The 15282-nt window shown below is 32.7% G+C and overlaps 1 protein-coding gene across 1 annotated transcript; it reads left to right on the top strand.

Moving 5' to 3' along the window:
• Positions 1-6797: 6797 nt before the first annotated feature.
• On the top strand, positions 6798-13794 carry LOC130461325 (glycine-rich protein 23-like). Its single transcript, XM_056829377.1, has 3 exons — positions 6798-6858; positions 7273-7436; positions 13306-13794. The coding sequence occupies exons 1-3, from the start codon at positions 6798-6800 to the stop codon at positions 13792-13794; spliced, it is 714 nt and encodes a 237-aa protein (XP_056685355.1).
• The last annotated feature ends 1488 nt before the right edge of the window (positions 13795-15282 follow it).

Raw genomic sequence — 15282 nt, 5'->3', positions numbered from 1 at the left:
TTAGATAATATAATTAAATAACTTTTTTTTTTTTTGGTAATTTATAAATAAATATTTTCATCCATATAATATTTTTTTTCAGTAAGTCATTTCTATTCGAAAGTAATCTACGGTAACTAATTTACTTACTCGTGTATGCTATATTTTGGGCTAGGGCGATGACACATGTTACTACATATTATCTATTAATTGTTTCGTTATATGTGACAGTTTTTTTTATTTATTAGTATTAAATTGCCCCTACTTCTTATATATGTATTTTGGTTTGAAAAAGATGAGAGGGAGTGAAATTTTATTTGAATTAGTGACGGTATCATATAGACTTGTTTATGAACACTTTTAATATATTACAGTATAGTCTAAAAAATATTCTATTTTCTCCCGTCAAAAAGAAAATATTCTACTTTCTGAAACATCAGTCCTTCCAAGAATAATTTTTTAAAAAAAAAAATCCATATAACTTTTGTGATTTATGTAAATTATTCCTTATTTTTCTAAAAAACACTTTGTGTAAATTACTCCTAATAAATTTGTTATCGGTGATACTCATATCATTTTTTTTAAGGGAATACTAATATCATTTTGGGATACATTTGACATCATTTTGCACAAGGTCATTTTAAATACAAGTGATATCATTTTGCACTAATAGACCAATAAGGAGATAGTTAGTATTGTAACGTAGAACCCATGTTAATATGAGTAGCATAGTACTCCCTCCGTTCTATAGTGTTCCTCATTTTTCCATTATGTGCGGTCTCTAATGTACTACTTTGACCGTTCATATTTTAATTTTGCATTAGTAAAATTTATAAAAAATGATATTTAGAAAATTTAAATTGAAACGAATCCAATGATATCCCACAAGCTAGTTACTATTTTTACTTTTAATTATACTATTAATTACGGTCTAATTTTTTAAACTTTGACTATATGAATGTAAACATGAGGAAAAGTATGGAACAGAAGGAGTAGTACATAAATTATTAGATTTCACTTTCTGCAACTTATCAATTTTTTCTTATAAGAAAAAAAGCTTCTTTAATAATTGTTTAGCCCACTAGAGAATCTTATACTAAGTATATAGGAATCTCATAAAAAATTATTTGATAGAACATTGTTATTCGATTTTGCAAGAGTGTAATGTTGGTGTATGTTGATGTAGTGCTTGATATACGAAATTGACTTAAATATACGTTATCTTTATGTTTTTTTTTGAATAGTGACTTTGTCTTGTACTCATATTTGGTAGGAGTATTATACTTGTATTCAAATCTTTTGCAAGGAATCAAATCTTATAGAATCTTGTTGCACACAATTTCCATTAATTAACCATAGACCTAACCAATTCAAAGCCTTTAATTCATTCACAAACCAAATTAAAATTAGAAGGGGAGAGGAGAGAAGATGCTTGCCGTGGAATACAACACCGCCATAAGCTTACAGCTTTTACTCCGTAATTGATATGTTTCATCGAAACTTGATCCAACATGTAAGTCGATTTTGATCCAAAAGAAAATCTAGGGACTTAGTAAAAGAGACTCACATCAGATCCACCCATTGTGAATGTTGTGATAGTGGTTTTATTAATAAAAACGTTAATCTTATTAGCGCTTTTTACTAACGCCTAAAGGTGATAGCGGTTCTACTATTAAAACCGCTAATGGTGGTAATAACGGTTCTACTATTCATTTCTTTTTAAAGAGCTAGTACCCAAGCCCATTTCTGAGATTTTGAATAAGGTTTTCTTGGATTTCTTAATATGATTGTTTGACATTTCAGAGAATAAAGTTGATTATGACCATTCCCTTATTGAATAAAGAATATTCAATAAGGGAATTGATTTTAACTCAAATTTAACTCAAGGTGTATGTATGGTTCGACACAAATTATTCCTCACGTCTCCCGCAAAATTGATTTTCCTTCTGAGCATTATTTTGATTTTTGAGTGTAGCTCTGTCAACTCATTTTCCTCACAATTTTTGCTCGTAACTAATTTTAACTTTTTGTTGGGACAACTCTTACTAAAAATCACTTTTTTAGAAATATTTTTTCCTCAACGTTGTACTCCGTATATTGTTGTATGGAGTATTAGTTAATAATGGGTTCCCCTTCATTTGAAATCATGGGTCTGTCACTAGGGGGTTGTTTCTGACATTACCATCATCGGAATTTCGTACTCTTCCGTTTTTTTATTAATTGCACCATTTGTGTTATTTGAAAGTCGCATATTAGTTGCACCATTTTCTTTTATGACATGATGTCATATTCTTTTTGGTGTGCTCAGATCACAACACACTAAATACTCATTTTATCCTTATACACATTTTATATTTAGGTTGTGTTCTCTTCACCTTATTATTACTAGTCTTATATGCACGCGATGCGTGCGTGGTATTAAAAAAAACTAAAAATTGTGCTATATCAGTATATAGTATACCAAGAAATATTTTGCGATCTAAGGACCTTTTTTTGATCTTATAAAGTAAAATGAAAACTCAGTAAACTGATAAGAACTGTGTTCTAAAACAAAAGCTGAGGAATACAGACTAATTATTTAAGTCTACCTCAAAGTAATGGTCTAAATTCTAAAATGAAATCAGGGTGGCTGCTTTCTTAACATTTGAGAACTCAGAGCTTAACCCCCTTCAACAGGTAATCCTAGCTGTAAGGACTCTTTTTCTTGTTACTCTTTTGACTTGGATTCCTCCGGGTTTGGGTTTTGGTTTGAGGTTGAGTTTCTGTGACTGTTGTTATGTTAGTTCTGGCTAAGATGTTGTTGCGGTTCATAACACACCGTCTCCCCTTCCTGACAACCTCATGAACCACAAAGTGAAGTAGAGTTGTCTTCCCATCACTGATTTTGCAATGAGAGAGCTTCCTCTAGGAGCACCAAGTGCTTTCAAACATTTCCCAAGCGCTTTCTCCGACATTTTTGCACCATAGTACCTAAACAAAATCCACAAAATAGATTCATCATCTAAATAATCAATTGATCCAATCAAATGAAAAAGGCGGCATCTTTACAGTATATAATGTTAACTTTATAAAATAGGCTTGGCCGGAATCCAAGTCAGAACACTTGTAGCCCTGTTCATCCCATAACCAATTGGCTATAGGAGTAATTTTGCGATCACTCTATTAGTCTCCAACCCGAGACAACTCACTCTAATAGATTTCAGTGTGACAAATACTGATCTAACCCCAAAATGGGTCACAAAAAAATCAATTTTCGTACAGCAACAATTAAAATAACATACAACAAATCCAGAAATTCCAGAAAATACACATCTAAATACTAATAAAATTGGGGAGAAATATAGAAATGGGTAATCAAATTTGAGGAAGATGATGAACTTACGGAGAAGTGTCAAATAAGTTGATACCCTGATTAAAAGCTTCAATAACAGTCGCAATTGATAGTTCCTCAGAAACATCACCGAAAACCTTGCCAAGGGGAGAGGCACTGAAACACCGTTACCAATTTTGAACTCAAGGTTAATAATACTCCGCCTATTCCTGAATCAACCGAGTCATCAACTATATGGTCAAAGCACAATTATGAGCAGTCAAAGGCATTTAGATTTTACCAAAAATATCTAGCATTTTTTAAGTACAACCAATCAATCCACAACTTATAACCACAACTTTTTAGTAGAAAAGAGACACCAGGTTGCTCCCTAGCATAGACCCGACCTAACTGAACCTAACGGACTACGGAAGACAAAAGATAAACACTCGTTGCTATAACTAAAACAACAAATAAGGGATGGGGGCACTACACCAGTACGTCAGTAACTATACATTTCACAGTATGCAAGGGAACTATGAGTTTTCTACTATTGGAGTAGGTTTTGGATCATGTTACAGTTAAATAGTCCTATGAGCAAACTAAAGTTTAGTCGATCATATAAATTGCTGTCAATTTCAAACAGCAGTAATCTAACAAATTTGGTAGGATTAAATAACCTGTAAGCACATCAATTCACAGAATTAGAACGTCATAATAATACCGGGAGAAACGAATATCCGAAAAAACCGTATGCGACCATTAGATTTCTAATATGAACAGTACACAGTGCACAGAGACAAACAAATATGAACAAATACAAATATTATTAAATTTCTAGGGGTAAAATGAATGAGAATATATAAATCATGGAAGTCGGTTAGTTAATGAGAATATATCAATCATGGAAAGTCGCTTAATTCTATTCACAAATGATATAGGGGTAAAATGAATATGCTTTTCTCATGCTTGAACAAACTTAACTCCTAACATTTTAAGCACTATTTCGAATCACCTCAAAAACAAACTTTAAAAGGTCTTTTTCTAATTGAAAACCATTTGAAAATTTTGAATTATAAGAATTGTATTCATGTTTAATTAAAAATATGTTAATTACAATTCCAATTTCCTCAGAACAAAAGGAGACTAACTTATCAAAGTTCCCCAACAATTATACAAAATCAACATATAAAAGATAAAAACAGAATTGTACAAAATCAAAATTCTAAAAGTTCAAAAAGAAAATGAATTCAGTACCTGGTGAGTGGTTGGTATTAATTATCAAGATGCCACTCACCAGTTGCATATTTTTTCTCAAAATTAAAGTGCCGGTGAGTGGCATTTCGTTCAAATCAAGTACGGGTGACTGATGAGTGGCATTATGTTCTAGTCTTCCTGGTGAATAGTGGCATTTTGTTCTAGTTATACAAATATTGTTTAGCCAGTGCAAATAAAGGATTTACTCACCAGGCAACACAGACAGTACACAGTACACGGAGATGAACAGATATGAACAAATAAAGGATGAGAAAAAGATTGAAGGGAAAATCGAAAAGAGCCGAACACATCAGAGAAAGAAATAGAAGGAAAAATGTGTCGATACCATCTCTAATCATCACAATTACTACTCCGGAAAAATAAAAGAAAATTAAATCAACACCTCTATTGTGCCGATTCCATCTTCTGCGCTTTATCAATAGAAGAAACAAAATGCCACTCACCAGTCCTAGCAGCAGTGACAGCCTGCCTACACTTCTTATCCTGAACATCACCAGCAGCAAAAACACCTTTAACATTGGTCTTCGTCGTCCCCGGTGTAGTCACCACATACCACATGTACATAGCAGCAACATTCACTCATAAGACATACTTTCAATCAAGTAAATCAAGAACAATGAAAGGCTACACTTAACTTAATCCACACAATAGCAGCAAAAGGAAAAGGATTTTACCAGAGGATCAGGTTCATCCAACAGCTCCAAACATTTTCGGGCAAACCTAGCACACCTGAACCTACTTTCGGGAGCCTACAAAGAGAATCATCAGTGACAACTCAACCAAATTTACATAGGAGAAAAGAAAAGTGCAAGGGTTACAGTTAAGAAAAGCAAAAGAGTTATGTGGAGGTACCATGGAAAGTGAGAGCCTATGAGAAATACGGTAAAGGAGAGTTCTAAGTGACAATAAAAGAGTCAGATCTTCCTCCGTGGATCAACGATGGCAAAGAGCTTAAGCAACAATCATCGCTCTCAAGTGGATGGCTGTGAGGGATGACAGAAAGATCAAAAAGTTGAATCACATCTTCTCCAGTGTTTTTATATAGCTGAGAGAAAAACCAAGTCATAATGAAGGAAATGAAAAATGACACACTATGACTTATTATTTTTCTTAAAAAAGCATACCAAAGAGGAAGTAAAAAGGCAGTCAAGAGAAAGTGGCTGAATACCCAGTAAGCACCAGGATCTTCCTTGCAATTCGCCTGGAGAAACCTCAAAACTGAAAGTCCATTTTGCTGAACAACATAAGGATGAAATGTTGGTGTACCATCTTCAGAGACACCCTTCAAAAGATGCATGTCATCTGTTTTCAATGATATCTCATTAATCTATTTACGACAAATGCAGGGGATTTTTAATGCTCCAAGCAACGAACTTTTGCAACAATTTCATAAAAGAGTACATATTATATGATTAAATATAATAATGAGGATTTAACCCAAATCAAAAACAACAATCTTAGATGATTAAATATGTAATATGAACCCAAATAAAAAACATGCAGTTAACCTCAATTACACGAATCACTGGTGTATAAAACTCCCAACTTCGATTTAATCAATAAATGTCAAGCAAATGGGGAAAAACCCCACAAAATCAAAGCAACCTAATTTGATTCTTTTGACAAATTCAAATGAAAAAGAACCTAGAATTTTAAATCAATCAATGTGCGTATAAAACCCAACAAAATTAACAAAATACGAATAAATAATCCAAATCAAACCAAACAAATTAGATCAAAGAAAACCCATAAAGATAAGCAAGATTATGGAATGATGAGAAACCTTCAGGTCGACGAAAAAACATGGTTGAATTAATCTGAATCACCCTTTTTTGAATTAATCAATCAGAAAATTGAAATCAAATTAAATATTAAATTAATAATGGAAGGGTAATAAAGGTAGGTGAAGTTTACAAATGAAATCAGGAAACCCTAATCGAAGCGATGGGGAAATAACCCGACTCGGAAACCTAGCTGAGTCGCCGTTAATTATGCCGCCGAACACAAAACCACCCCAAAATCTCTTTATCTTGTAATTGATCATTCATCCCTTTTCTAAATCCCTAATTTAGATTTCCCCTAAAAAATTAAAACCCTAATTTCGAAATATATTTAATCTCCAATTTCAGAATTTATTTCACCAAAACAAACCAATTCATTAACAAAAACAAAACCAAGAAAAGTGATCTCACCAGCAGTAGGCACATGACGTTCGACGTGCCGGACGGACATGACGGCGGAGAGATCCGAAGCGGCGATAGCCAAAATATCATTGAAAAGCAGAAGAATTGGTTCTGATTTTGGAGTGAGAGAGATTCGAAGGTTTCAATGAAGGAGAAAGATTCGGAAGCATTTGGCCGTTTCTTTATTTTTCTTTATTTTTGGAGAGGGAGAGGAATAACCGTAAAATGTAAAGAAGAAAGAGCAGAGGGTATTTTTGTAAATTACTTAGTGGACACGAAAAGTTACATTACGAAAAAGCCCTCAGCTCTTGCCTTATATAATAGAGATTTTATTAATTATTACACCAATCTAATATATATATATATATATATATATATAGAGAGAGAGAGAGAGAGAGAGAGGAAGGCTCTCGTGAGAACACTTCCTTACGGTGAGAACACTTTCTATAATGGCATTTTCGTAATTATATTTAACAAATACCCCCAATTTTTTTTTCCACGACATTTTGTTTTTCATTTCAGGATCAGATTCCTCTCTCTCTCTCTCCACCTCCCTCTCTCTCTCCACCTCCCTCGCCACCAACGCTCGCCGGACGCTTCTCTCCGGTCAATTCTCGCCTCTCGCCACCGATAATCGCCTCTCTCCGCCGCCGCCGGTCGCAGGATTTCAATCGCAATTTCAATCGGTAAATTCGAACCAAAAATCTATCAATTTCACCGAACAAATTCTCCTTCTCGCGGTAGTTCCTTGTCGTTGCTCGCCGCTCGCGGCCGCTCAAACAAATTCGCCGACGTTCGAACAAAATCGCCGGTCGCCGAACTTGAACTTGAATAAAAAAATGCTGGTGGCTGTGGTTGTGTTTCGCGAATGAGGTAAACACAATTCCAATTCTGCAATTCTCATTCGATTCTACGTTAAAATCGATTTCAAAAATCAGTTTCATTCAATTTCTCAATTTCAAAATTAAAATCGATTTCAATCGGTTCTTCTCATACGAAATCGGATTTTCATAATTGCATGTTATTTGGTTTTTGATGGAGTAATTTCTTATTTGGACTATTATTTTCTCCGATAAGGATGAGTTATTATGCAGATAATTTATTTTCTGCATTTTAAGGTTGATTGATAATTTAGTTTCTGCATTTCTTTTTTCTAATTTTGAAGGTTGATACGGAAAAAAATTCGACTTCTCGATATACGAGCATCGAGTTTTGAATTGAAATCGATTTCTCAATGCACAAAATTAAAATCGATTTCTCATTTCAAAACTCGAACAAAATCGAACCGAAGTTTGGATGAAATTGCCGATTGTTGTGGTGGTGGCTGAACTAGTCTGTGGTGGTGGTGGTGGATGAACTGGTCTGCGGTGGTGATGGTGACATTCTCAATTGATTGTTCAAAATGTACTCGAATTTTGAAAAATGCAAAAATTAGAATATACTTTAATAAAATTAGAACATGCTTGCATATATTTTAGAACATGCTTGTATAACATTTGAATACTGCTTGAATAAATTTAGAACATGCTTGAATAAATTTAGAACATGGTTGAACAAATTTAGAACATCGTTGAATAAATTTAGAACATGCTTGAATAAATTTAGAACATGCTTGAATAAATTTAGAACATGAGCTTAAAAATTTAGAACATGATTGAATAATTTTAGAACATGAGCTTACAAATTTAGAACATGGTTGAACAAATTTAGAACATGGTTGAACAAATTTAGAACATCGTTGAATAAATTTAGAACATGCTTGAATAAATTTAGAACATGCTTGAATAAATTTAGAACATGGTTGAATAAAATTAAAACATGCTTGAATAAATTTAGAACATGGCTGAACCAATTTAGAATATGGTTAAATAAGTTTAGAACATGGTTGAATAAATTTAGAACATGAGTTTGAAAATTTAGAACATCGTTGAATAAATTTAGAACATGTTTGTATAAATTTAGAACATGCTTGAATAAATTTAGAACATGAGCTTACAAATTTAGAACATGGTTGAATAATTTTAGAACATGCTTGAATTAATCTAGAACATGAGGTTAAAAATTTAGAACATGGTTGAATAATTTTAGAACATGCTTGAATTAATCTAGAACATGAGGTTAAAAATTTAGAACATGGTTGAATAAAATTAAAACATGCTTGAATAAATTTAGAACATGGCTGAACCAATTTAGAATATGGTTAAATAAGTTTAGAACATGGTTGAATAAATTTAGAACATGAGTTTGAAAATTTAGAACATTGTTGAACAAATATAGAACATAGAGAGTGTAAAAGTGTTCTCACCATAAGAAGTGTTCTTACATAAGGAGGTGTTCTCACCGTATATATATATATATATATATATATATATATATATATATATATATATATATATATATATATATATATATATATATATATTTATATATATGTATATAAAGGAGGCATATTTGCTAAAATATTAGAGCGCCACTTAGCATTACTATTGGTTTCAGCCAATGAAAAATAAGATTTCTAATTATTTTCGAATTAAAAAAATCAAGTGCCACGTAGATAATTAATTAGGTGCCACGTAGATATTTTAATTAATTAATTAATAATATGTGAAACTCCATCCAAAATCAAATACTCTAATAATTAAAAATAAATCTAAACAAAATTTAATCCAAAGTCAAACACTAATCTAAAATAAAATTTTGGCCAAAGTCAAACACTAATCCAATAATAGAGCGTCCCATAGGAAATCTAATGGATTTCGGCTAATGAAAAATAAGATTTCTATTTTTGTATTAAAAAAACCGAGTGCCACGCAGATAATTAATTAGGTGCCACATAGATATTTTAATTAATTAATTACTAATATATACAACCCCACCGAAAATCAAACACTCTAATAATTAAAAAATAAATCTAAAATAAAATTTATCCAAAGTCAAACACTAATCTAAAATAAAATTCAATCTCAAATCAAACACTATTCCAATAATAGAGCGCCACGTAGGAAATCTAACGGTTTCGGCCATTGAAAAATAAGATTTTGAAATTATTTTTGAATAAAAATAATCGGGTGCCACGTAGATATTTTTTAATTAATTCCTAATGTTACGCATATAAAACTTCAACCAAAAATAAATACTCCGTACTCTAATAATTAAAAAATAAATCTAAAATGAAATTCAATCCAAAAAAAAAAAAACTAATCTAATATAATATATAAAATATAGCAGTTGGTATATATAGGAGTTTTATTTTAACTTAACAATTAATAGAATCCGTGCATCGCACGGGTTAAAATCTAGTATATATATAAATAGACATATTTGCTGAACTATTAGAGCGCCACCTAGGATTACTAATGGTTTCGGCCAATGAAAAATAAGATTTCTAATTTATTTTTGAATTAAAAAAATCGAGTGCCACGTAGGTAATTAATTATGTGCCACGTAGCTATTTAAATTAATTAATTAATTACTAATATATACAATTCCATCCAAAATCAAACGCTCTAATAATTAAAAAATAAATCTAAAATAAAATTCATCCAAAATCAAACACTAATCTAATTCAATCCAAAATAAAACATTAATCCAATATTAGAGCGCCACGTAGGAAATCTAATGGTTTCGTCCAATGAAAAATAAGACTTCAAAATTATTTTTGAATTAAAAAGTCGAATGCCACGTAGATAAATAATTAGGTGCCACATAAATATTTTTATTAAATAATTATTAATATTGCTTATATACAATTTCATCCAAAATCAAACACTATAATAATTAAAAAAATAAATCTAAAATGAAATTCAATCCAAAATAAAAATATCAATTTAATCTAATATATAAAATAGGAGTTGATATATATAGGGGTTTTATTTTAACGTAACAATTTAATAGAAACCGTGCATCGCACGGGCTAAAATCTACTCCCTCCGTTTCTTTTTGTTGTATCCGTTTCCTTTTTAGTCGTTTCATAATGTTGTATCCACTTAGAATCTTTTCTATTTTTGGACATATATTTTTTCTTAAAATACCCTTACATTTCAATCTAATTACCATAATACCTAAAGATTCTACCCATATTCCCACCTAATTTTCCCCACCCATAATATTTAATTAATTTACTTTCCCAACCAAAATTATTTAATTACTTTCCACTTCCCCAAAACCCCCCATCTCTCTCCTCTCACTCCTCTCGTCCCTCACACGTCTCTCACTCTTTCTTTTTCCGAGATTCATTTTTTCTCTCTCCTCCAAAACTCCATTTCACTCCTCCTCCAAAAACTCCAAAAACTCCATTACTCCTCCAAGATTCAAAGACTCACACTTCTCTCTCCTCCAAAAACTCCATTACTCCTCCAAGATTGAACCCAAATTCAAAGAAATTTTCTAAGATTGAATTATCAGATTTTTTCTCTCTCCTCCAAAAACCTCCGCAACCACCACCACTACCACACCTCCGCCGCCTTTGCCGCCTCCACCACCATTCTCTGAAAAAAAAAAACTCTATATCAAGGCTTTAGATGGTGAAATTCGACCATAAAAATTCTAGATCTAGAGTTTTCATGGTCGAATTTGACCTCTAAATCTTCAAAATCTTTGAATTTGTGTTCGTTTTTTCTGGGTTCGTTGAATTTTTGTTGAATTTTTCTTCGATTTTTTTTGGTAAAACTCTTTTTTTTTTGGGTAATTATTCTTCGATTTTTCTGGGATTTTTCTGGGTAATTCTTCGATTTTTCTAGGGTAATTTTTCTTCGATTTTTGTGGTGAAATTCGTTGAATTTTTGTTCGATTTTTCTTGGTAATTTCGGTGATTTTTTGTTCGATTTTTGTGGGTAATTTCGGTGAATTTTTATTCGATTTTTCTGGGTAATTTCGGTGATTTCTGGGTAATTTCGATTTTTCTGGGGTTGTAGAATTTTTGTTCGATTTTTCTGGGTAATTTCTGGATTTTTCTGGGTAATTTCGATTTTTCTGGGGTTGTTGAATTTTTGTTCGATTTTTTTTTTAATTTTCGGTGAATTGTATGTTCGACTTTATGGGTTCGTTAAATTTGTTCGATTAAGGTGAAATTTTGTTGGTGATTTTTGTTCTTGAATAATGGTAATTTTTGTTGGTAATGTTCTTGAATTTTTGTTGGTAATGTTAGTTGAATTTTGTTTGGTAATGTTAGCCCATTGAGGGAGAAGAGAACCTATAATCTGATTTATTATTATTATTAATAAAATATATACCTTTTCTCTTATTTCTTTATTATTTTCTCTCTCTTTCATTTATTCCAATCTCTTACACACAATCATTTCTCTTACACCCAATCATTACACTTATACCCATACAAATCAAGATTCTATTTTTCTTAAAAACCCCCCAAGATTCCAAATGGATACAACATTTAGAAATGGAGGGAGTAGTTCATACTAAACTAGATCAGGACTTTGTTACTTCACATTATTCTTATTACATTTTATCTTATTCTTAGTAACAATAATAATAGTAATAATATTAATTATAGTTATAATTATAAATAATAATTATAGTTATAATAATAATAATAATAATAATAATAGTAATAATAATAATAATAATAATGATGATGATGATGATGATAAGAGGGATGATACATCACTCGACATTAGCGGACAAAATGCTCTTACCCAGAGGTAAAATGATATTTTCGCGTAATATGTTGAAAAATCAAATAAAGTATTAAAGTATCAGCAACAATGACAACATTTTAATACAACAATGTCATTATTTATACAATAATGACAATATATATATACAAATGATGACAATATATATGGCCACACTTTTACACATTCATTTAGATTGTCCCCTTACCTTTTCTATTTCATTTCATTTCCTTTTTTTTGAGTGGGTATGACAGATTATAATCCAACAATGACAAAATTTATACAACAATGACCGTATTTAATACAAATGTTGACAATATATAGCAGTTAGATTTTTTTTTGAATGTATATATAGCAGTTAGATAAAAATACTTTTACCCATTCCTTTAAGGATGGCCCCACGTATCCTTTTCCTATTTCTTTTCATTTACTTTTTTTTAAAAATTTTGGGTGGATATGGACATGTTTTTCCACTAGTGCTTAGGGGGCGTTTGGTTCACACGAGGTAAACGGAATGGAATCAAGAAAGGGATAGAAGGGGAATGAGAATGAAACCCTTTGATTTAAAAAGTTGTTTGGGATGTTTTATTTCATTTTCTATTCATCTTCCCCCTCAATGACTCTCTTGCTCCCTCCTTTCGCCGCCCACTCGACCGCCGCCCACCCGACCGCCGCCCACCCAACCACCTTTCTTGTTCCCTCCGTCGCCATGCCTCCCCCCGTCGCCCTCCTTCCGTCGCCCTCCCTCTACCTTTTATTTTCTCACAAATTATATGGATGAATTTGATGTTTAAATGTTCTAATTCGACTATGAAATCCTCAGATCTGAAGATTTCATAGCCGAATTTGACCATTTCAAGACATGATTTGCACAAAAAAAAGGTAATTATTATTCTAATTCTTGTTTTTTCTTCAAATTTTTAAGGTTGTGGTGGATTTCGGGGGTGGTGGTGGTGGGATTGGGGGTGGTGGTGGGATTGGGGGTGGTGGTGACGGGTCAGAGGGTGGTTTTCGGGTGGTGGGGGCGGGTCAGAGGGTGGTTTCGGGTGGTGGGGTGGGTCAGAGGGTTGTTTCGGGTGGTGGGGTGGGTCAGAGGGTTGTTTCGCGTGGTGGGGGTACGTTAGGGGGGTGGTTTCGGGTGGTGGGGGTGGGTCAGAGGGGTGGTTTTCGGGTGGTGGGAGTAGGTCAGAGGGTGGTTTCGAGTGGTGGGGGTGGGTTAGGGGGGTGGTTTTGGGTGGTGGGGGTGGGTCAGGGGGGGTGGGTCAGGGGGGTGGTCTCGGGTGGTGGGGGTGGGTCAGACGGTGGTCTTGGGTGGTGGTTGGGTCATGGGGTGGTATCGGGTGGTGGTGGTGGTTTCGGGTGGTGGTGGTGCAAGTGGCTATGTGGTGGTTCAGGTGACCTTTGGGTGTTATAAGGTGGTCAAGGTTAGTTGAATGGTGGTCAACGTTTTTTTATAGAAGTGTTGGGGAATGGGAATGGAAAAGTCTAGGGGGGGTGGGGAATCAGGGTAGAAGGTTTTTGGGGTAACCCAAAAATGAAATTGGGTAAAGGGAATGGTGAAACATGTCAAATAAACAATAACAAAGGGAATGATATCAGTCCATTCCCTTTCCCTTTCCTGAAAACCCCCAACCAAACGCCTTAATGATTAATCATCCCTCGTGACAATAATGACAATGACAAAATCAATGACAATAGCAACAGTTAGAAAAGTTCATATTAGACTAGAATGTACCATATCAAAAAAGTTAGATTAGATCAAATCAAATCATACTAGATTAAAAATTCGAACAATCAGAACAGACCAAACCAGACAAAAGAACAAAGCGTTACTTTTATTACCAAACATTTCCTTATTTTTCTCCCTTTTTCGTTGAGTTAAGCTAATAAATGGGGTTTAACCTTTTGGACTTTTCACCGTTTAGGACCTATACCTTTTTTTTTCACCGTTTGGGACCTCATTTCCCTTTTCCGGCCAAATTTAACTAGAGTACATTAAAAGGTTAGGTCCTTGGGTTAAAAGGTTAAAGTAAATCAAAAGTTTGAGGACTAACCTTTTCGTTTTTTCACCTTTCAGGACCTGAACTTTTTTTTTTCACCTTTTGAGACCTCATACAAGTTTTCATGTAATTCCAATTCAATTATTAAAGTTTCTAACCATTAACATATAATAAGCTCAAATTAAAATAATATGTAACGTAATTCATAAACTTAGCCCATATATAAATTGATTTGGGTATCAAATAATCTAATGAATAAAGAAGCAAATAATTATTTACAAGCTGATCATATTTTATATATTCGGTTATGGTGTCCAATGACAATAGAAGAATTAAGCAATTTATATAGTAGAGTACGATTTTCATACAATTATACTCAAAGGTTTACGAGGATGGTGGAACTAAAAATACACTACGGAATTTTCCGCCCGGGACCCAAGTTGTTAGGAAGATTTGTCATTGATGGTATATCCTCACAATTGTTTGTGGTTTGTTTGAAGAATATTAATAATGTCCACACAAAAACGTAAAATTAATAAAAATAGGTTAATTTTAAACGAATTTTGATTTTGATCACAAGTTAATATATCATATATACTAGTTCTTGATTGTTTTATGAGAGTAAAGACAATTGGTTTATTGATGCTCATATTTGATGAGGTACTTAAATGATTTATGCTTAACTCGATCAAAATTAATCAGCAATATATCTCCGAATTAAAATTTACGACCTCAAATTTTCTATAAACATATTCAAATAAGTTGTTATTGGATTACGTAAATTAAGTTTCAACTATTAAAGGTCTTATGAATGAGTAAAGATTATCTATGATGTTTGGAGAAGAGTAATATGTAGTTTTAATTGTATGATGAGGTTTGGGAAAGATGAATTATTATTATTA

This window comes from Spinacia oleracea, chromosome 5 (genome assembly GCF_020520425.1).
Source record: "Spinacia oleracea cultivar Varoflay chromosome 5, BTI_SOV_V1, whole genome shotgun sequence".
In the NCBI taxonomy this organism is placed as follows: domain Eukaryota; kingdom Viridiplantae; phylum Streptophyta; class Magnoliopsida; order Caryophyllales; family Amaranthaceae; genus Spinacia; species Spinacia oleracea.
This window is presented reverse-complemented; position numbering and strand designations above follow the sequence as displayed.

Coding starts and splice junctions, on each gene's coding strand:
- LOC130461325 (XM_056829377.1), top strand. CDS start 6,798: ATGACGGCGGAGAGATCCGAAGCGGCGATAGCCAAAATATCATTGAAA. Junction 6,859..7,272: donor ATTGAAAAGCAGAAGAATTG/GTTCTGATTTTG, acceptor TTTTCATTTCAG/GATCAGATTCCTCTCTCTCT. Junction 7,437..13,305: donor TTCAATCGCAATTTCAATCG/GTAAATTCGAAC, acceptor CAAATTTTTAAG/GTTGTGGTGGATTTCGGGGG.